We start from the raw sequence: 22,443 nt of genomic DNA, 5'->3' as shown, positions 1-22,443 counted from the left end.
GAGTGGAGAAGGAGGAGAAGGAGGAGAAGGAGTGAATAAGAAGGAGTGGAGAAGGAGGAAAGGGAGAAGGAGTTGAGAGGGAGGAGAAGGAGTGGAGAGGGAGGAGAAGGAGTGAAGAAGGAGGAAAGGGAGAAGGAGTGGAGAGGGAGGAGAAGGAGTGAATAAGAAGGAGTGGAGAAGGAGGAGAAGGAGTGAATAAGAAGGAGTGGAGAAGGAGGAGAAGAAGGATTGAATAAGAAGGAGTGGAGAAGGAGGAAAGGGAGAAGGAGTGGAGAGGGAGGAGAAGGAGTGGAGAAGGAGGAAAGGGAGAAGGAGTTGAGAGGGAGGAGAAGGAAAAGGAGTGGAGAGGGAGGAGAAGGAGCGGAGAGGGAGGAGAAGGAGTGGAGAAGGAGGAAAGGGAGAAGGAGTTGAGAGGGTGGAGAAGGAGCGGAGAGGGAGGAGAAGGAGTGGAGAAGGAGGAAAGGGAGAAGGAGTGGAGAGGGAGGAGAAGGAGTGGAGAAGGAGGAAAGGGAGAAGGAGTTGAGAGGGAGGAGAAGGAAAAGGAGTGGAGAGGGAGGAGAAGGAGTGGAGAAGAAGGAGAAGGAGTGGAGAAGGAGGAAAGGGAGAAGGAGTTGAGAGGGAGGAGAAGGAGTGAATAAGAAGGAGTGGAGAAGGAGGAGAAGGAGAAAAAAAGATCTCTGGCAGGGAATACAGCAGAACCAAATCGGGACAGAAACGTTGACTCCAGACGGGAGGCGGAGTGACCTTGGGGAGTGACCTTGGGGAGTGACCCCTGGCCGGCCTCTCGTTGCTGGTGCAGAGACCAGCAGCCAGCGCGGGAAGGGGATTTATGGGAGAGACCATCACCTCCCATTTACTGGGGAGAGCTGCTTCCCGGGAGCAGGTCAGGGCGGCAAGAAGAAGAATGGCTGCTGGGAAAACTAGCGGCGCAGATAAATCTGCTTCATTTGTCCGGCTCGCGGCCCGAAGGATGAAACGGCTGCAGGAAGATTTAGAGAAGGCCATCAGGGCCGGCCCCGCCCCCCAGAGCCTCGGCCCTCCTGGGGAAACTCGGGTCACTTTGTGCTGACTCGGGCCAACCATTCCCACCGGTGGACCCACACATCCATCCCCCCCCCCCCCCTAAAAAATACACTCCACTCCGTCTCCCGGAGGCTCGCTCTGCTTAGAGACAGAGCTTCGTGTCTGCCTTTCATTATTTCCCTCCATCTGGCTCAAAGCAAAAACACACACACACACACAAAGTTGATCGCTTTGGGAGTAAACAACTATCGCCTGATGACAACAAGAACGAGAAGGAAAAAAGAAAGTCTGGCGGAAAAGAAAAAAAAAACGAGAGCTCTGAAGACCCACTTAGAGGAAACAACCATTGGCACCGCAGGAGGACCTGTGAGGAGCGGAGTGAATGAAAAAGGAGGATTAGCGGAGAGTCTGGAAGAGGGTGAGAAAAAAAGGACAACAAAAGCTAGAGGTCGTAAACAGAGCGGAGGGAAGAAAAGAGTGAGGAGAGAGGAGAGAAGAGAAAGGAATCGACAAGTGAGCGTCCTGTGGTGGGGGGGGGGGGGGGGGGGGCGGAGCTTACCGCAGGGCCCCTGGTACTGCACCCGCAGGTTCTTCTGGCTCTTGCAGGCGTGCTGGTGGAGCTCGCACTCGCTGCGGTAGTCGTCGCCGTCGCTGCCGCACACCGTCTGCTGGCGCCGGCCGTCGCAGCCGAGGGGGCACATGCACTTCGCCGAGAGGCCGTCCGACGACTGGATGCAGGTGCTGCCGTAGCTGCAGGCGACGTCGGCGCAGGGGTCCTTCAGAGCTGCGGGGGGGCGGAGACACGGAGACACGGGTCAGTCCGACGGGCGGCTCGACCGACACACCTGGCTCACCGCTGCTCCTCTAGGAGGAGGACAGGACGCTTTTCTTTGTTTTTAGTTTGGCTATTTACAGAAAGTGGCTCCCGGTTGAACCTTATTTGGAAGCCCCCCCCCCCACAGCTGTCTCCGGGCTCATAACGAGCCGCGTTTCATTTATTCCCGGCGCCGATCGGTTTTCAGGACGCATTCTCTCTCTTGGCACGCTCAGGCGTGCCTTTATCGACACGGCTGGGAAGCGACCCTCTGAATATTTACCTTTTTCACAAATGACGCCGAGAGAGGGAGAGAGAGAGAGGTAGGGATAAAGGGTGAGAGAGAGAGATAGAGATAGAGAGAGGTAGGGATAAAGGGAGAGAGAGAGAGGTAGGGTGAAAGGTGGGAGAGAGAGGTAGGGATAAAGTGGGAGAGGGAGAGAGAGAGGTAGGGATAAAGTGGGACAGAGAGAGCGAGAAGGGTAAAGGTGGGACAGAGAGAGGTAGGGAAAAAGGGGAGGGAGAGAGAGGTATGGATAAAGGTGGGAGAGAGAGGGAGGTATGGATAAAGGGATAGAGAGAGAGGGGTATGGATAAAGGTGGGAGAGAGAGAGAGGTAGGGATAAAGGGATAGAGAGAGAGGGGTATGGATAAAGGTGGGAGAGAGAGAGGTATGGATAAAGGGATAGAGAGAGAGGGGTATGGATAAAGGTGGGAGAGAGAGAGAGGTAGGGATAAAGGTGGGAGAGAGAGAGAGGTAGGGATAAAGGTGGGAGAGAGAGAGGGGTATGGATAAAGGTGGAAGAGAGAGGGAGGTATGGATAAAGGTGGGAGAGAGAGAGAGGTAGGGATAAAGGTGGGAGAGAGAGAGAGGTAGGGATAAAGGTGGGAGAGAGAGAGGGGTATGGATAAAGGTGGGAGAGAGAGGGAGGTATGGATAAAGGGATAGAGAGAGAGGGGTATGGATAAAGGTGGGAGAGAGAGAGAGGTAGGGATAAAGGTGGGAGAGAGAGAGAGGTAGGGATAAAGGTGGGATAGAGAGAGAGGGGTATGGATAAAGGTGGGATAGAGAGAGAGGGGTATGGATAAAGGTGGGAGAGAGAGAGGTATGGATAAAGGGATAGAGAGAGAGGGGTATGGATAAAGGTGGGAGAGAGAGAGAGGTAGGGATAAAGGTGGGAGAGAGAGAGAGGTAGGGATAAAGGTGGGATAGAGAGAGAGGGGTATGGATAAAGGTGGGAGAGAGAGAGAGGTAGGGATAAAGGTGGGATAGAGATAGAGGGGTATGGATAAAGGTGGGAGAGAGAGAGAGGTAGGGATAAAGGTGGGATAGAGAGAGAGGGGTATGGATAAAGGTGGGAGAGAGAGAGAGGGGTATTCCATTCTAATAAAACAGCATGCCGCTGGTGGGTGCAACTTTTCTTTTTTTGCGCAGTTTTTTCCCCGCTCGACCAAAAGATTGCGATCGCTGTCATCACGACTTCACGATGTGTGTGTGTGACGCGTCACGAACAAACACGCTCTCCTGGGGAGGGAGGCGCACCGGCGCCTTCTCATTTCCTAAGCTCGACACTTTCGGAAATAAATATTTACCCGTGTCTGATATCATCCCCTCTTTTGTTACAGGGGACATGAACAGATTTCATTTAAAAGGGGGGTGGGACGGGGGGGCTGGGTGGTGGTGATGGTGTGTGTGTGTGTGTGGGGGGGGATATTGAATCATAGTTTCTTTGCTCTGCATTCTGGGTTTTTTCTCCTTCCACCGGGACTGGAATGCAGTGCGGAGGCAGAGATATATTATGGATGTGTGAGGAGACAGGAGCGCCAGCGAGGAGTGCTCTTGATCAAAGGAGCCCCCCCCCCCCACACACACACACACACACCACCTCGCTTTCCTCGTCTCCATGACACCTCCTCCTTACTTCTTTCTTTCCCCCGCTCCCTCCTGTCAATTCCTTTTGAGGTTTCGGTGCGCGAGACTCGTTAACGAAGACTTTTATATCTGTGTGCTGCGGCGGGGAACCGACTGCAGACCCGCTTCACGACAAAGACACTTCAAAAATAACTTCAAGAATACAAAGTACCGCCAGATTAAAGCCCGAACTCAATGCACGAAACGGTGGAAGAAACGACTCCCGGAAATCATCGGCCTTTGTGAGCCATGGATGGAGGAGGTGGGGGGGAGGAGGAGAGAGAGAGAGGGGGGGGGGGTGTCATTGGACTTGAATAGCGATCGGGGGCCGCGTGGCCCTCTTCCTCTCTCCGTCTAATCACATGAACAATGACACGCTGATGCGGTGGCGACCTTGCAGGTGGAAGGTCGCGTGAACGTACCGACGAAAATGCTGCTCGCTATGTCGAGACCGCCTCCCACGGCCACACGGCTACCGGGGTCAACCGCTTTCCGTCAACAACAACAAGAATGGCGGCTTGTCAGGAGCTCTATGTTTGCTCTGTGACAGTAAACAGCATCGTCCTCGCGCCTCTTGATCTCATGAAATAACAGCCTCTCTCTCTCTCTCTACAGCCCCCTTCTCCTCCGAGCGTGTGGCCTGGACGGGGGGGGGGGGGATATAAGCCTCCCCCGACTCAGACGAGCAGGCAAATTGCCTGGGCGGATGGGATCGGTGTAACAAGCCTCCGAAGAAAACACACACACACTCGCACACACACACGCACACACACACGTTTAGCACAGAAAACTTCAGGGACTTCTCTCGCTTATATTTTCTCATTATTATCATGTGGTGGCACAAAAAAAAGAAGAGAGAGAGAGAGAGGTAGAGAGAGAGAGAGGTAGAGTGGTAGAGAGAGTGAGAGAGAGAGGTAGAGAGAGGTAGAGAGAGAGAGTGAGAGAGAGAGTGAGAGAGAGAGACAGAGCGAGAGTGAGAGAGAGAGAGAGAGTGAGAGAGAGAGACAGAGAGAGAGTGAGAGAGAGAGAGAGAGAGAGAGTGAGAGAGAGTGAGAGAGAGAGAGAGAGAGAGAGAGAGAGCTTCAGTGAATTAGAATGTTTCCCTCGATGGAGTAAAGCTCAGCGAGGTTTAGAATGCAAAGATAATGAGGGAATAAAAAAAGGAGGCGCATAAGGATACAGATAGGAGGGAGAGATAAAGACACTCAGTGCGGTTACATGCAATCAATTCAATTCAATTCAGTTTATTTGTATAGCCCAATTTCACAAATTACAAATTTGTCTCGGAGTGCTTTACAATCTGTACACATAGACATCCCTGCCCCAAAACCTCACATCGGACCAGGAAATACTCCCAAATAACCCTTCAGGGGGAAAAAAAGGGAAGAAACCTGGAGGAGAGCAACAGAGGAGGATCCCTCTCCAGGATGGACAGATGCAATAGATGTAATGTGTACAGAAGGACAGATTTAGAGTTAAAATACATTCAATGAATATGACAGAGTGTATGAATAGTTCATAGTAGGCACATTCCACGATGGAGACCTCCACGATCCATCAGGCAGATGGCAGTGGGGAGGAGGAGTGGGCGGAGTCTCAACAGTGGGCGAATCGACAATCGAATTATTGGCTGAGTCGGACTGAAATCGAATTATCCGTTTCATGTAAACACCTTAGTCGGACTATGTGCGGTCCGACTTCGGTCCGATTAACACCCCTGGATAGCTCGGTCCGATCCAGTTGATAATTCGACTCTCGCGGCATGTAACGGTGAATTCGATTCGGAACTGGACTTTGCGTCTTTGCGCATGCTTGAGATCCCGCCGCCCTCCTCCCTCCCTCCCTCCCTCCCTCCCTCCCATGTCGTGACCCGGAAGTCGAAAGAGACGATAAATTTTATTCTCCGTGTACCTTCGGCGACGGCGTCTTCTCTCCGTTATCAACTCAGCCAATAGCGCCATTTGCATTCGCTGTACTCCTATTAACACCATGGAAGAATAGTAGAGGGATGGAGCTTCGCCTCGCTCTCTGTTCGCCATCTTTCTCCAAATGTTGTTGTTGTTGGTGGTGAAGAGGTCAAGCAGAAATGGCTGTATCACCACGAGTTGTAATGAAAACAGCGCCACCTATCGTATCGGATATGACATGCTTTCGGCCAGTGATTCGAATTACTCACTGCCATGTATATTGGGATAATAGCAGATCCCCCAAAAGATAGCAGAGTCCGACTAAAGCAAGATTAGAATTATACCATCATGTAAACACACTGACTGAAGCACAGACGGAGGCGACGTCTCAATGTGGGTGGGGGGCCCGATGAACACCTCCGGTCACGTCTACAGGTGTGTTGGCGGCGGCCTCTAAATGTCTAAATGTGCTCTTTAATGGGGAAAGAAACTTCCCCCCCCCCCCCCCCCCCCAATTGTGAATTTATGACTTTAAAACACATGTACGTCCTCCGACCCCGGCTCTCCTCCAGCTGCGGAACTTATCAGGAGAATATCTCAAACCCAAATCGGTTGAGAAAAGTGTTTCCCTCCCACGGCAGCCAGCAGAGACCGCCAGGGCAGGTGGGGGAGCTCTGCTGTTGTGTGCTGCTCTTTATTAATGCTTCATTAGGGACAGGGAGCTGCCGGTGCCATGCTGGCTTTACCTGAAGCCCCAGCAGTGTGTGTGTGTGTCTGTGTGTCTGTCTGTGTGTGTGTGTCTGTGTGTGTGTGTGTGTGTGTGTGTGTGTGTGTGCTCATTTATGCCGGAGCACGTTTGCCGGCAGCAATGGAGTTCAGATAAGTCTGCAAGTGATATGTATGCATGTGCGTGTGTGTGTGTGTGTGTGTGTGTGTGTGTGCGTGCTTCCTGTTGTGCTGGTAGTGATAAGGGAGGGAGCAGGGGGTTGGAGCTAATCAAATGCAATGATGCGTCGTGGGGGGAATTGACAGTGTGAGTTCTAATCAAGAATCCCCCCCCCACTCCCTACCCTCCCAACACCAGAAGAAGAAGAAGAAGAAGAAGAAGAAGAAGAAGAAGAAGAAGAAAAAAAACCGATGTGACAGAGAGAGGAAAGCAGCAATGACCGGCCGGCAGAGTTGAAAATAAATACTGCAAGTCAAATCAAACATCCAGACATTAATAACGGAATAATAAAAAGGAATAATTAACACTTTTGAAAACACTCTTACTTTTATTTGCCTTTCGGTCTGAGAGAGCCGAGAGCCGAGCCACCTGTCTTTTTTTATTGTTGTGAAGCTTAACACCTGACTCCAGCCTCGTCCTGGCGGCCCCGCTAATCTGCATTTACCAGCCGCGACGGCGACGCCCGCATTGTTTTCCAGCTCGTGAGTGTGTGTGTGTGTGTGTGTGTGTGCGTGTCACCGAGGACACGTGCACTGTATCTGGGAACGAGCCCAGAAGAGGTTTAGAGTATTTTGTCTGGTGTCAATGTGTCGGGGGAAGAGGGGGGGGGGGCATCAGTCACAGAACTTTACAGGTGCCTAGTTGAGATTGAATGTCACACATACACACTCACACACACACACACACACACACATAATTGTGTCCAGAGCACAAAAAAGGAACAAATCGTGGATATATTTACTGGCATTGAGCAAATTATGTAGAACAAAGTGAGAAAAACACCCACACGAATAATACAAATGATAATAAAGGAGGGGGGGGGGGCATTTGATTGATAAGCAAAATGTTGGGCGAGTGAAACGCACGAGGACTGCAAACAAGGCCTCTAAAAAATAAATAGGAAGGCAAGGAGGGTCTAAACAAAGACGAGGGGGGGGGGGGGGAGAGAGCAAGGAACAGCTCCGCATTGAACAACCAGAAAATAAACAACAAGATTCTCAGTGGAGATCAATACGGAGAAAGATCCAATAACCAAATATGGATGAGAATGTGCAACCAGAGAACTCAACCAAGTGATGAGGAGCAGGAGGCGGGACTGGGGGGGGGGGGGGGGGCAAAGGATTAACAGTCCTGCACACCTCTCCAACATGCCGGCCGCTCACATACACACACACACGCACACACATACACACACACACACACACACACACACACACACACACACACACACACACACACACACACACACACACACACACGCACACACGCACACACACCATTAATGTGTTTCTCTTCTGTGGGGGCCAATGGCTGCAAGAGGATTCTCTGTGTTTGATGTACTTCTTCAAAGAGCTCCATTGAACTGCGGCTGTTTTACACGCTTTGCTGTTTTACCCTCGAGAGTGGGAAAATGAACCGGGGGGAGTGTGTGTGTGTGTGTGTGGGTGGGGTGGGGGTGGGGGTCATCATAAACCGGTGGCCACACTCACAGCAAAGTGGTGTTGTGTGAGTAAACGGTGGAGTGTGTGTGGGATGTGCGCAAAAGCAGAACTCTTCAAAGGGGGGACAGAGGACGGCGACATTAATTACTGCACATCAATTTGTATTTTTTATTTTTTACGGTAAATGTGGAAGTTAAATAAATCCAAACGATAAAGCGATAAAGCAGTCAAATAAAGATGTCGCCAAGAAGGCAGGACGCGATTAAATTGGGATTTTGGCATTTATTGACAGACAGAGATGTGCCAGTAAGTCTGAGTGAAGACAAACAAAAACATGTTCTTAAAGTTAAACATCATCTAGTATCAGAGCTCACGTTTAGTAACGCCCTTCTCTGTGTCTCCTTTGTGTCTCCTCTGTCTTGATTGTTTCATTCCCTTCACCTGCCCTTGGCCACTCCTTCGTCTCCTTGATTGTCTCATTCCCTTCACCTGCCCTCGGCCACTCCTTCGTCTCCTTGATTGTTTCATTCCCTTCACCTGCCCTCGGCCACTCCTTCGTCTCCTTGATTGTCTCATTCCCTTCACCTGCCCTCGACCACTCCTCTGTCTCCTTGATTGTTTCATTCCCTTCACCTGCCCTCGGCCACTCCTCTGTCTCCTTGATTGTCTCATTCCCTTCACCTGCCCTCGGCCACTCATTCGTCTCCATGATTGTTTCATTCCCTTCACCTGCCCTTGGCCACTCCTTCGTCTCCTTGATTGTTTCATTCCCTTCACCTGCCCTCGGCCACTCCTCTGTCTCCTTGATTGTCTCATTCCCTTCACCTGCCCTCGGCCACTCCTCTGTCTCCTTGATTGTCTCATTCCCTTCACCTGCCCTCAGCCACTCCTCTGTCTCCTTGATTGTCTCATTCCCTTCACCTGCCCTCAGCCACTCCTCTGTCTCCTTGATTGTCTCATTCCCTTCACCTGCCCTCGGCCACTCCTCCGTCTCCTTGATTACCTCATGCCGGTGAAGGTAATGAAACAATCAAGACAGAGGAGACACAGACCAGGGCGTTACACGTTCAGAGTCGCTCATGTGGAGAGTGACTTGTGAGCTGAGAAGACCTAATATGAACCCAATGAATCCCCCCCCCCCCCCCACAGCTTGTGAGAAGGCCAGACTGGAGAGTTTTTTAATTTTTTAAGTAATGTGCAAATAACAAACAACAAGTTGTGTGATCCATCTTCTCTGTCAAAAGAAAAAAACTGACCTTGTCAACTGCTCTGATTTCTCACCTTTCCTTCGAGATGAAAGATGAGAAGACACAAGCTGATGGACTGTCTCTCTAACCCCCCCCCCCCCCCATCACCTTAATGGCTGTGTACCGAGAGGAACGGCTGCCATTTTTCAAACCTGGGTCGAGTAAATGACAGGAAAAAAATATTTCTCACGGCGAGCAAGCGAATATCGAGTGGAGGCACTTGTTCCAAAATAAGTCGGGGACGCCATTAGCGGCTCGTTTGTTTACCTCCTGGAGGCCGGGATCCCAGATAATCAATAATGCATTGGCGTTGTTTAAATTGCAGAGCTCACCACCGGACGGAGGCGAGCGGACAAAATCAGCACCGATGTTGCGGCGAAAGCGTCGGCGCGACCTTTTTTCTCCGTGAACGTCTTGCCGACGAGTGAGAGGCCGCTGGAAACGCAACGTGACGTTAAAAAAGACAATTGGTGACAGAAAAGGGGGCGGGGCCTCGACACAAGGAACGTGTGTGCGTGAGTTAGTGCACCTGCATGTCTTTCTGTCCGCGGCCAATCCCTGGACAGGGGTTGACTTGTCGGCCTTATACGTTTTTTTATACGAAAAGGGGGCGGGGCCTCGACACAAACGCGAAGCAAGGACGGTGCACTTTGAAGCCTCGTCATCGTCTCCGCCTGGGGATCATGTGTTTGGGGGTTTTGCGCTCATTCACGACTAAAAGGACCTGTCGTGGTTGCAGAGAGTCACACTTTTTGAATACATATTGTATTGAGTGGACTCTTCTCCACACCGTGAGTTAGTCTGCGTTCACACTCGCGTCAGTTTACTCGCTTGCCTATTTGTGGCTTTTCGCTTCATTCGTGCATTGGAGGGGGCGGGGCTTATCTCTGCGGCTTGTCTCTGTAAAAAACATTATCATTTCCGCCATCCACCACGGAAGAACTGACCACTAGATCTGCTTCATACTTGTTGAGGACATCCCACAAACCTCGAAAAATCTAACGCTCTCGTGTTTGAGTTCATAACATTAATATCATATATATATACACGACCGTTCAAAAGTTTGGGGTCACTTAGAAATGTTTTTATTTTTCAAAGAAAAGCACTGTTTTTTAAATAAAGAGAACATTAATCAAAAATACACTCTCTACATTGTTAATGTGGTAAATGACTATTCTAGGTGGAAACGTCTGGTTTCTAATGAAATATCTCCATTGGTGTATAGAGGCCCATTTCCATCAACTATCACTCCAGTGTTCTAATGGTACATTGTGTTTGCTAATCGCCTTAGAAGACTAATATCTGATTAGAAAACCCTTGTGCAATTATGTTAGCACAGCTGAAAACAGTTATGCTGGTGATATAAGCTATACAACTGGCCTTCCTTTGAGCTTGAAGTTTGAAGAACAAAATTAATACTTCAAATATTAAACATTATTTCTAACCTTGTCAATATCTTGACTACGTATATTTTCTATTCAATTTTCAATTCATTTGAAAAATAAAAGTGAGTTTTCATGGAAGACACAAAATTGTCTGGATGACCGCAAACTTTTGAACGGTAGTGTATATAGATATATATTTGTATACGTAACATCACCCGTAGGCTCACACAGTTCGGTGACCGACTACTAGAGTAGCAGCATCAGTTAGATTCACCAACGACGGAGCGTCTCAACGCTGATTGGCTTTCGCAACTCGGTTGAGATATTTCAACTTGAGGCGAATTGTTCTTTATAGGCGTGAGATTGAGGTAAAAGAAAAGAAGTATAAAAAAAATTGGCAGCGTATTTATTTAATGGAACATTACAGCGATGACTGTTGCAGACACACCTGTCTGAGGTCCGCACTCCGCCGAGAGCACTTTTCCAGTTCACTCTCTACTTTATCGCTCTCCCCCGCAGTCCCATATAAATGAATGTGGGTTAACAGCCCTGTCACTTACTCATCTAAAAGCTATTTCATCTGTTGCTGTTCATTAAAGCCGTCTCGAAGTCAGCTGCGATGAAGTCAGTGGTTCCCTACTGGGAAAAAAAATATGTTTTTATTTTTTTATTGGACTGCATTCTGCATATAAAGTATGATGATGGCTGCTCTCAGGTCGTACAGCAGCTTGCGGCTTGGCTACAAACGATCAGAAGCCAGTCCCCGATGGCGATTTGTCACCACTTTAACGTTTTTCAGTGTGTTTTTTATTTTTATTTTTATTTTTTAAATCAACTGAAGCAACATCAGCCCCATTGATAAGAACCTCATCAACACAAAACAAACTTTATTTCTGGTGAGCGAAAGCAGAAATACCACAATAATGAGCGCTGGGCACCAAAGATTGAGACTGTAATTAAAATGAAAGAAATAACAAAGATCCAGTGGATTGTTATTTGAAACAGTTTCTTTTTTAAAGAACAACATGCTGTTTATCTACTTCAGTTTCTCTCTCTCTCTCACACACACACATAAACCTCATATCAGCCTATTTCTGCGTTGCAATGTACTGTACGACCCGGTTTAACTATTCTATTTGTGCTATTTTGACGAGAATCTCTGGTAAAAGAAAACAAGAGATGAAAAACAGCACTGAGCTGCAGGAGGAGCCGAGAGTCCTGACATCTCTTATTCAGTTGAAAATAGGTTTGATTGTTACTGCAGGCAGACAGGCGCGCTGATTGTGTGTTTCTGTTATTTTAATTGTGGGACTTTGAGTTGGGAGAGAGAAAACAAAAACACGCTTTCGGGGGGAGAAATGAAGGTACGTTGGCATTGGCCCCCGTCCTCACGATCCTCACGCCGAGGGAATGAATCCAATGTGGCCGCTCACATTGTGGCCCGCCTCCCGAGTCAAGTGACTCTGATGGATGGAATAAAACGGACCTGTTCTGACACTCCACTGACTACCTGAGAGGTAGTCAGTGGAGTGTCCGTTGCGTGTCGGGACACGCAACGGAGGGGAAGTGTTTTCATCTGTCCATCCTGGAGAGGGATCCTCCTCTGTTCCTCTCCTGAAGGTTTCTTCCCTTTTTTTCTCTGTTAAAGGTTATTTTCTATTACTTAGGAGTTTTTCCTGATCCGTTAGAGGTCAAAGGTCAGGGATGTCGTTTGTGGACAGATTGTAAAGGCCACTGAGGCAGATTTGTAATTTGTGATATTGGGCTATACAATAATTAACTGAATTGAATTGAATTGCTAAAAGGGGGGGGGGGGGGGGAGGGGGATGGTAGTCCAATTTGTGTGAGAGGGAGTAAATTGGGTTCTTCAGTTGGAATGAATCAGGTCAGAGGGAACCGGGTGCCGCGCTGCCACTGAGGGAACGACTGAGTTACAGGACCCCCCCCCCCACACACACACACACACACACACACACTGATATTGTTTGCGTATAAAGGAATACAATAAATCCGAGCATCTATTGTATATATATAACAGATTGAATGTTGTCTTTGAATCTGATGGGAAGTTTGGTTTATATGAGGATGTACACGCCACACACACACACAGACACACACACACACACACACACACACAGAAACCAAGCTATAGAAATCCGTCTCCTGACAGTTGTCGCCATTCTTGTTTCCACACAAATACCTATAAAGTATTGTCTGCTGAGCTGGTAGTTATCCTCATATTTTCAGCCCCACTTAGTTTTTTATCATTTCCCCTCCTATCCATGTCCTCTGACTTATGCGCAGGGAAAAATAACAAATATACCGATGTTTTATTCAGTAGACGCCAAATGCAAAAATACATTAAAAAGTCTCATAACGCAAACCCCTTGTCTGGTATTAGCGAGTGTGTGTGCGCGTGCGTGCGTGTGTGTGTGTGTGTGCAGATACTTGTTATTTTGCCTGCAGGTTTGAGAGAGGTGAACGCTGGAGAGGGATGAAGAAGACAGAATGTGTCTTACAAGTATCAGCGGAGCCAGACGAGTGGAACCGCGAGTAGAGATGGATAACAGCAAAGTCCATTATCATCTCTTCATGTGTGTGTGTGTGTGTGTGTGTGTGTGTGTGTGTGTGCGCATGGCCAAAGGACGATAACAAGAATGTATGTTTTTCAATCAATCTGTTTGCAAAATGCCTAGAGTGTGCCTATATTTCACTAAGTACGCCTGGGATGTGTGTACATGGAAAGGGATATGAATACAGTACACACACACACACACACACACACACACACACACACGCGCAGTCCATCTGTCAGGTTCTGCATGTTGTGGTTATGAATACCAAGCAAGAGTAAATGCCCTAAGGAAATGAAAGCACGAAAACCGAGTTATTTACAATGACCTCTCGCCCTGTGTGCGCGTGCACATAAATGTGTTTGGCAATCACCCCGGAGGAATTTGATTACTCTGTGTGTGTGTGTGTGCGTCTGCCCGTGCATGTGTGTGTGTGTGTGTGTGTGTGTGTGTGTGTGCGTGCGTGCGTGCGTAACAACTGACGAGAGTCGCAGCAAGAAACAGAAAGAGGCAAATGGAAGAGAGGGAACGAGGAAACGAGGAAGAAAGTTAAGGAGCGGCCGGAGCGTAGCCAAGCTATTTATGGCTGGTCCGACAGCGAAGGGATGGAGGGGGGGATGAAAACGAGAGACGTGAAGAAGAAGAGGAACTCAATAGGAGGAGGGAGGGAAGAAGAAAGGAAGGAAGAGAGATGAGGAGGTGAGAAGAAGGAGTGGGGGGTAGTAAGGAAGGAAGGAAGTGAGAGAGATGAGGAGGTGAGAGGAAGGAGTGGGGGGAGTGAGGAAGGAAGGAAGAGAGATGAGGAGGTGAGAAGAAGGAGTGGGGGGAGTGAGGAAGGAAGGAAGGAAAGAAAGAAAGAAGGGAGATGAGGAGAATGAGTGGGGGAGTGAGGAAGGAAGGAAGGAAAGAAAGAAAGAAGGGAGATGAGGAGAATGAGTGGGGGAGTGAGGAAGGAAGGAAGGAAGGAACGAAGGAGGAAGGAAAATAGAATAAAAATATTAAAGGCCTATAACGAACAAGGGAGATAAATGGAAAAGACAACAACAACAAAGGGAAGATTAGAAGAAGGAAGGAATGGAGGAAGAATGGAGGAAAGATGGAGGAAAGATGGAGGAAAGATGGAGGAGAGCCAAAAGGGGGCAAGCGAGGTGCAGAGGAGATGACTGTGCAGAACAAGGTTATCAAAGCCCAAAGAAAAGTCATCTCCGCCACCGACAGCTATTACCACCGGTCCATTGTCACCGTGGCAACAAAGGGGCGGAGAGGGAAGAGGAAGGAGAGAGGGAGGAACATGAGGAGGAAGTGTGGAAGAGGGGCACATGGGCGAGGAACCGAGGAGGAATTAAAGCAAGGTGGGCTTTCATCTCCGGCTCGGAGGTTTTCTTGAAAAGAGGAATCAGGACTCCAACAGACACCGTCTGGGGGGGGGGGGGAGTGAAATTTCCAGAACTTTTCCAGGACGTTAAGCCACATTTTTATGATGAAACATTTTGTGAAATCTCTCTTTTTTCATGAAAAAGTGAGAAAATGGCGGATTTAAATGAACAAGGATATATAAACCCTCCATGGCACAAATGAATGGGACAATAGTTTGATTAACAGAATTAACATTTATATCATTTCAGTTAAGGTGCGTATGCCGAAGAGCGTAGGCCGGCTTTATTTTGAGCGTCATTCTTTTTAAAGCATATTAATTATTGTAAACTCAGCGTAAATGAACATGTGAAGATAAAACATTTCCATGACTTTTCCAAAACTTTTGTGATTTAAATTTTTCTTTTTTCTTTTTTCGACTTCAAGGCCTAGAAATAATTCCATGACTTTTCCAGGTTTTCCATGACCATACGAACACACGTGCGGCGCCGGTGGGAGCCCGATGATCCCGTGCGGAGGGGGGGGGGGGCGTCGCCGAACTATATAATAAAAATAAAAATAAAAAGATCTATAATCTGCCTCTAGCATCGAAATCCAACCGTTAGTTTTGATTAACACATTTCGATGTGGCAATGTTCCACAAACTAAATGACCAGAATTGAAATACATTTTTGCAAGCGCAAACGGATTAATTTAATTGATCATAAAATTTTTTGGATATCTGTCAAATATATAAAAAAATAATAAAAACTTGATAAGACGATAAATTTCTTCCCGCGATGAAAATTCTTTGCGGGCTTTTTTGTCGAAAGACGAAGTCGCGGGTTCACTGATGCCTTTCTCCTTTCACTGCGGGGACACAAGAGTGTGTCGGTGCTGGGAGAAACACACACACATACACACACACAGAGGACTGACAGGCAGGAGGCAGCGGGCCGTGCTTATGGCCGACTCTCAAGAACACACACACACAGAATCAATCTCCATTGATCACTCTCTCGAACCCGAGGCAGTTTCCACCATGCACGCACGCACACACACACACACACACACACACACACACACACACACACACACACACACACACACACACACACACACACACACTTCTTTATCTTTTTGCATTACTTGTTGGAGTGTAAAAAGAAAAGAATGAAAAGTCCACGTTCCACCCGAGTAGCCACACAAGATGAGTTCTGCTGCACTTCTGTGGCTCTCCGGGAAAAAGAGGAGTGTATTTATCACTCTGCTCACGAGTCCAATATTGGGAGAGCCAATGCACACACACACACACACACACACACACACAAACACACACACACACACACACACACACAAACACACACACACACACACACACACACAAACTTATCACTCTCTGTTTCTGCTGACTGGTCTCTTTCTCTCTCTCTCTCTCTCTCTCTCTTTCCCCTCCTAGTTCTTCCTCTGGCCTCACGTTGTTGGAGGACTCTCCTTAGAGAGACTCAGCTTCTCCTTTTAAGTTGCCCCGCCCCCCCCCCCCACCCAGATGGTTATCTGGATGATGTAAACCCCGCCCATCACGAAACATCGCCCCCCCCCCCCCCCCCGGAACCAAAAGGAACGCTAATGAGGAAGCCGGCGCCGAGCTGGTCCGAGCCATCGCCGGCCGGGTTAATGTGGATATTAGGGGCCGACTAAGTGCCGGCCGGTCGTTCCAGGCCGCCCTCAGGAGGAGACTGACACCGTTACCGGGACACTTCACCGCTGTAATGGCCGGTTCAACGTTATAAGTGAGGAGCTAAATACATGGGAGTGTTTTTTTCCTTCTTTACACTGTGACGCTAAACTGAGTTGAACCGTGCACTTCAAAAACCCTTTTGCAATAGTTCCAAGGAATATTCTATATTCTACACAAGGACATTGGCTGCTGGTCATACGGGAGTGAGTGAGTAAGGCCGCATTGTGGGCGGTCAAACCCCCGAGTGTGTTGAAGTGAGCATGATGAGGGGGGGGGGGGGGGGGGATTCAGTGTCTGATAATTCATCCGATAAGCAAGTGAAAATAAGGATGAATTTTCAGATTTTCTTCTTTTTAAAAAGTCACTCAGTCTCGCAGAAAGAAAGAAAATATATTCTTTTGTGTGCCAGATAGGACTCTCCGAATAGATGTGAATGGGACGCGACGGATTTCTCGGAACCGTGGCCAATTCCGTTGCCCCGATAATACAAAGCAATGAAAAGAAAACACCATTTAAAATTAGAACGAGGCAGAACGAGGCTTCGCCCACGCGATTCCGACAAAGTTAAAAGCTCCCTCTTCCTCTCAGCTCCTTCCTCCTCTTCCTCGGTGCCGTCTCCCGTGCTCGCCTCCCTCTTCCTCCGTCAAACCTCTGAACCGAGCTCCATGTGTTGGAGGCAGAGAGAGAGAATGAGAACCTGTCAGTCTGCTTCCCCTGACCTCCTGACACCCCTCTTACACACACACACACACACACACACGTACTGACAGACATGCACGTGCACCACCCTACACAACCGTCTGCCGAAAAAACATCTTTCAATTCCGCCGTACGTTCCGATGAGCCTCGATGCAGCGTGAGGGGAAACTCCATCTTCCATTCAAAGGAACGGTTTTAGACTTTTTTGAGGTCTGCCGCGTCGGTGTCGCCGGTAGCTTTTTCCACACATGGAACAAATCGTTTATTGAACCTGCGTGAGTGCTCTGCCACAGCAAACTTTTTTTTTTATGCTCAAAGGTTAATCACGGAAAGGATGCGGGAGACTTTTAAGGGACTTGCAAGGTCACGTGACCAACGGGGTTAGCGCTAACGCCGGCCAAACGATCTGAAAGACTTTTTTGTTTTTGTTTTTTGTGGGTGTTGGTAATCATGAAAACATCAAGACAGAAATTACTAACTAATTAACTAAATGCAAAATACTTGTGAATATTACATGTCCAGGGCTTTTATTGTGAAATGTAACAACCAAAGGAGTGGCTTTGGCCTGCGCCGCTTTTTTCCAGTCGGATAAGGAGCAGAACAATTCTTTGGAGGGGACTTAAAATAAATAAGAAATAAATAATTAATAAAAGTATTCATGACAAAAAACAACAAGTTCAAAAGAATATTGTAAAGAAACACAGCCGTGGCGTGTGAAGGCCCGTCGGCTCCAGAAGAACTCGGTGTTCTTTGAAAGGCAGTCAGAGTCAACAAGAACATTGCCTTACCATGACTCAAAAACAAAAACAGCCCCCCCCCCCTCCCCCCCTCTTGTTCCGGTTGTAAAAGACAACACGTCTGTCCTGCTGCTGAGCGCGTCGTTATTATCAGCCATACTATCATTAGTGTGATAATTATTATTATCAGTATGTTTTACTTTGGGGTATTTCTCTCTCTCTCTCGTCCCAGTGCCTGCCTGCTGTCGTTTGCCGGCGGTAATTACGACGCTTTCGACGGCCTCCAACCCTCCAGAAGCCATCATTACGGCGCCCGCTCGCTCTACTTCCTGTCCCCGGTTCCATCGCGTCCTGCACTCCGTTCACCTCTCCGCTCGCTCGCTCGCTCAATCCCTCGCTTGCTCTCGCGTCACCCCCGTTTCATATCTCGTTCTTCTCTCCACATCATTTCCATCCGTCCACCCATCGCTCTCCAGATGCCCGTCCGCCCCGCCTGCCCGTCCTGCACATCTCCTTATCACTTTCCTCCAGTGCTGAGCAGTCACCGGGCTTGTTATTAGTGCCAGGTCCAAACGCCGGCACTGTAATCAGACCCCTGGAATTAGCAGCGGGTCCGTCGGCTGGCGGGCGAGTGCGGCGCTGACACAAAACACCACGCTTACTATTTCAGGCAGGAAATCTTGATCTTGATGGGCTCTGCTAAAGAGGAGATGATGAGAGCTGCAGCAGCAGTATGGGCATCCGCCAAGGGGGGGGGGATAAAACACACATTGGATGTGAGCGACGGGGGTGGCGCTTAAGCACCGGGAGCGTGGCCGCATCGGAAGGACAAAAAGATTGGATATAATGGGGAATGCGTTTTATTATTGGGGGGGGGGGGGGGTATTTGCGCGGGAGTAGTTTACTCGACAATAACATGCAATTTAGTGTCACTCAGAGACACGTAGCTTTTGTGTTTCAATCAATTAACTCCAAGGTTTTTTGTTTGTTTCCATCATTTCAACCCCCACCGCACGCACGCACACACACACACACACACACACACACACACACACACACACACACACACACACACATTCACCACGCTTGGATAACATCCACCTATACTATCCACTTCACAGAATTGAAATTCAACTCTCACCGCTCTTTGATGGAGAGTGTCAGTCTCGGGTCAGATTGCATTCTGTTGAATGCTCGGATTCATCTTTTATGGATTAAAAGCGCCGATTTGATCTCTCAAAAAAAAAGCAGCGAAACCCCATGTGTGCCGACGGCGACGCCTCAAAAACAATAAACACACACACACACACGTAAAAGAAACGGGCCGACCAGAGCCGACTCCTGACCGCCTCCTCAACTTAGATGCACTCCCATCAGCTGAACTTGAGCATGTGTGTGTGTGTGCGTGTGCGTGTTTGTGTGTGTGTGTGTGTGTGTGTGTGGGCCAGAGAGGGGAAAAAACCAGTGCTTTCAGCTTGGATCTGGATCTCTGTGGCGCTGGCTGTCAGCCTTATCGTACCCGATGTGTCTTACTGCTGATGCAAACTGAACCTTTCCCGCGGGTTCCCCCTCTTTATCTTTATCTTTATCTTTATCTGGATGTTAGCAAGTGTTCCACTGGCAGAACCCAGCTGGATGTTTTTATTGTGAAGGAGCGATGGGAAAACGTGTCACAAAGTTGGAAAAGTTTGCTTGAGCGGCGCTGTGTCTTTAATACAGTGGTTCTCAACCTTTTTTTAGTGGTGTGTACCCCCCCCCTGTGAAATATGGTTACAGCCAAGTACCCCCTAACCACGGCCGCACATTTTGGGTTTAAAAATGTTTTAGAATAGAATATATACCATTTTAAAGTTTATGAACTTACATTTATATTTAATTGAATATTTCTGAAATAACTATTTTTAAAGGATTTTGTAATGGATACTAATTTTAAATATATTTTGGAAAAATCTCACGTAGCCCCTGGAGTGCCTTCACGTACCCCTATTTGAGAACCACTGCTTTAATGAATTCTATGAGGGGTTAAAAAAACGGATCTCTGGTGCTGTCCCCACTTTCCATGCTGCGTTGAGGAATTTTATATAGAAATGTAAATGTCTATTAAATGACATTTTATTTTCTTGTTTCTGGAACCATTGGAACAAGTGTTTGTATGTTTTTTTAACCACGAGTGACTTTTTAACCGCAGTGATTGTGCCTGTGTCCTCGTATTGTATTTTATATATTGTTGTTGTATTTGTGTTTGTTACCTTCGCATTGAAAATGCGGAAGGTTATGTTTTGATCGCCGTGTATTTGTATGCGTGCGTGCATGTTATTCTCATAAGTCAAAAAGTACTAAACCGAATCGCATGAAATTTGGTGGGATGATTGGTTATATAAATGGGGACCCTTTGATTCGATTTTGGGATCGATCGGGTCAAAGGTCAATGTCATGAAAAGGTAAAAATCGTATTTTTACCATAGCGCGGTCAATTTTTATCCAATTGGCATGCAACTAATGCAAACATGTTCATAATTCAATGCCCAATCTTGTGATATGCGAAGATATGCGCTCTACCAAGTGCCCATTCTAGTTGCATTATGGACTCATGAGAATAAAATAAATATACCCCGGCGTCCCCCGAGCGTGGGCGGGCGGTGGTACTCACAGCAGGGCCCCTTGCGCAGAACCTTGATGCGCCTCTGCGTGTTGCACTGGGCCTTCTCCAGCTCGCACTCGTTGGAGTAGGTGGACGAGTCCGAGCCGCACACGGGCGCCACCAAGGACGGGCAGTCCACCCTCTTGCACACGCACTCGGCCTTGGCCGGGTCCGCCTGGTCGCGCTCGCACGCGGCGCCGAAGCCGCACAGCATCCCTCTGCAGCCTGCAGGGAATCGGGAAAGAAAAGAAAGCCGTTAGGAACGATACAAGAACATGTGATCCAGAGAGCGCGTCGCCCTGACTGCTCAGGTCACACGTTCACTTTGTCCCGCCAGTGAAAGTTTTGTGTTTGAGCGTCAGGCGGATTGGTCTCTGTCGAGGAGGAACTCTCCACGGATTAACAACACCAAATGCACGAGGGATGAAATGCGATCCGGGCAGAAAGCGAACAGATGCTGTCGATTCATTCGGGGAAGAATCCATCCATGAGCAGCAGCTCGCAGTGAGTCGACGGGCGCTATTGCGGAACTTGGAGAAGCTTCAAGGGACAAAAAAATAACCGCACAACCGTGTCAGAGGCTCCGACGGGGAGGACCTGTGTGCGTGCACAAGCATCGCAGCTGCTGTGGCTCTGTGCTCGCTCGGACAGGGCGGCCAGCCGGCGTGACCGTCCCGGCCTAAGCGCTGAGGGGGCGGGGCCTCTGAAAGAGATGGCAAACCTGATTGGAAATCAATGAAAAGCACATGAAATAAATAATTTCCTCTGGGTTGGAGGAGCGAACTACCATTGTGACTGCTGGGAGAGGATATGCATGCCCCCCCACCCCCACACACACACACTATTTCTTATCAGTTGCTGCCAGGCAAAGACTAAATGCATGGCGGCATGTCCACTCGGACTCGCTGGCAGGTGGCTGGATAGACAGAGACACGTACGCACATCAAACTCTGTGTGCAGCGTGGATAACTGGTCCAGCATCTGCCCAAGGCATCTCATTTGGGTCTCTCTCCTCGCACCGAAGCACAGCGTGCCAATGTGTGTGTGCGTGTGTGTGTGTGTGGAGTGTCAGGCGAAGAGGTTGTTTTTGACTTGCCCACTGTTCCCTGTGGGAGCGCCTGACAGCTACCTGAGCTCACTCTCTTTTATACCAAGGGAAAAGGAAGTGTTTGTGTGTGTGTGTGTGTGTGCATGTGTGTGAGAAGCTATATCCATGAATGCATCTGTATTCCTGACAGCATATGTGTGTCTAAGAGGTGTAGGCATTAGGTGTCTTTTACCCACACTCACACACACACACACACACACACACACACACACACACACACACACACACACACACACAGGTGCTAGCATGAAGGCCTTGTCATCACCGGCCCTCTGCTGCGCGTGCGGCGGTGTCTCGGAGGCGAATCGTTGCGAGCGGCGCGACAAGCGGTGAAATCCAATCGAACTGCGTCAGATGTGTAAAAGCGCGAGGAGGGGGGAGGGGGGGGGTCTGATAGCATGTCAGGAAAAAAGTAATTGAGAAAAGAAAAAAGAAGAGGAAAGAGGTCGTGGGTGTCCAAACCACAATCTCTGCGTGGGTTTAGAGGTATCTGCCGTGTTTTAGGTGTAGCACCGGTAATGTGCAAGTAATAAAGCAAATGAGATTGCTATTGCGACACACGTTGTAAACAGTGGCAGTGAACACACCATCTGGAGAGGGGAGAAAAAAACAATCCTGAATGCCAGCAGTGGTTTGTAACTATAGATCTCTACTGCAGTGTTTCCCGAGAAGAAGAATCTCACTCTCGCCTCGAGCTCAGCCGGCCGCCTGAAGGCCGACACCAAAGAGACGGTGTCGAGCGCAGGCCTCGGTCCGAGTGGACGAACTGCATACGTATGCACTGGCGAGAGAAAAGATACATTCCACGCTTCTGATTTCTTAAGAGAAACCTGTGGTAGTCAACATGACCGGGGAAAAAGAAGATCAACAAAAGTTTGTTCATTTTAAACAGAACTCAATGGGTGGATATGAGGA

General features: G+C 48.6%; 1 protein-coding gene across 11 annotated transcripts in view; it reads right to left on the bottom strand.

Moving 5' to 3' along the window:
• agrn (agrin) overlaps positions 1 to 22,443 on the bottom strand; it is a 260,122-nt gene that overhangs the window by 81,951 nt on the left and 155,728 nt on the right. For all 11 annotated transcript variants that reach the window (XM_056421999.1, XM_056421994.1, XM_056421995.1 and 8 more), the window contains 2 exons: positions 20,430 to 20,645; positions 1,583 to 1,807 (listed from right to left, as the gene is read on the bottom strand). In XM_056421999.1, the coding sequence (XP_056277974.1) occupies positions 1,583 to 1,807; positions 20,430 to 20,645 (441 nt within the window). The remainder of the gene's footprint in view (positions 1 to 1,582; positions 1,808 to 20,429; positions 20,646 to 22,443) is intronic.

The sequence above is a fragment of the Pseudoliparis swirei genome, chromosome 9 (genome assembly GCF_029220125.1).
Source record: "Pseudoliparis swirei isolate HS2019 ecotype Mariana Trench chromosome 9, NWPU_hadal_v1, whole genome shotgun sequence".
Lineage (NCBI taxonomy): Eukaryota > Metazoa > Chordata > Actinopteri > Perciformes > Liparidae > Pseudoliparis > Pseudoliparis swirei.
The sequence above is the reverse complement of the archived record's forward strand: the minus strand, read 5'-3'. Positions and strand labels throughout refer to the sequence as shown.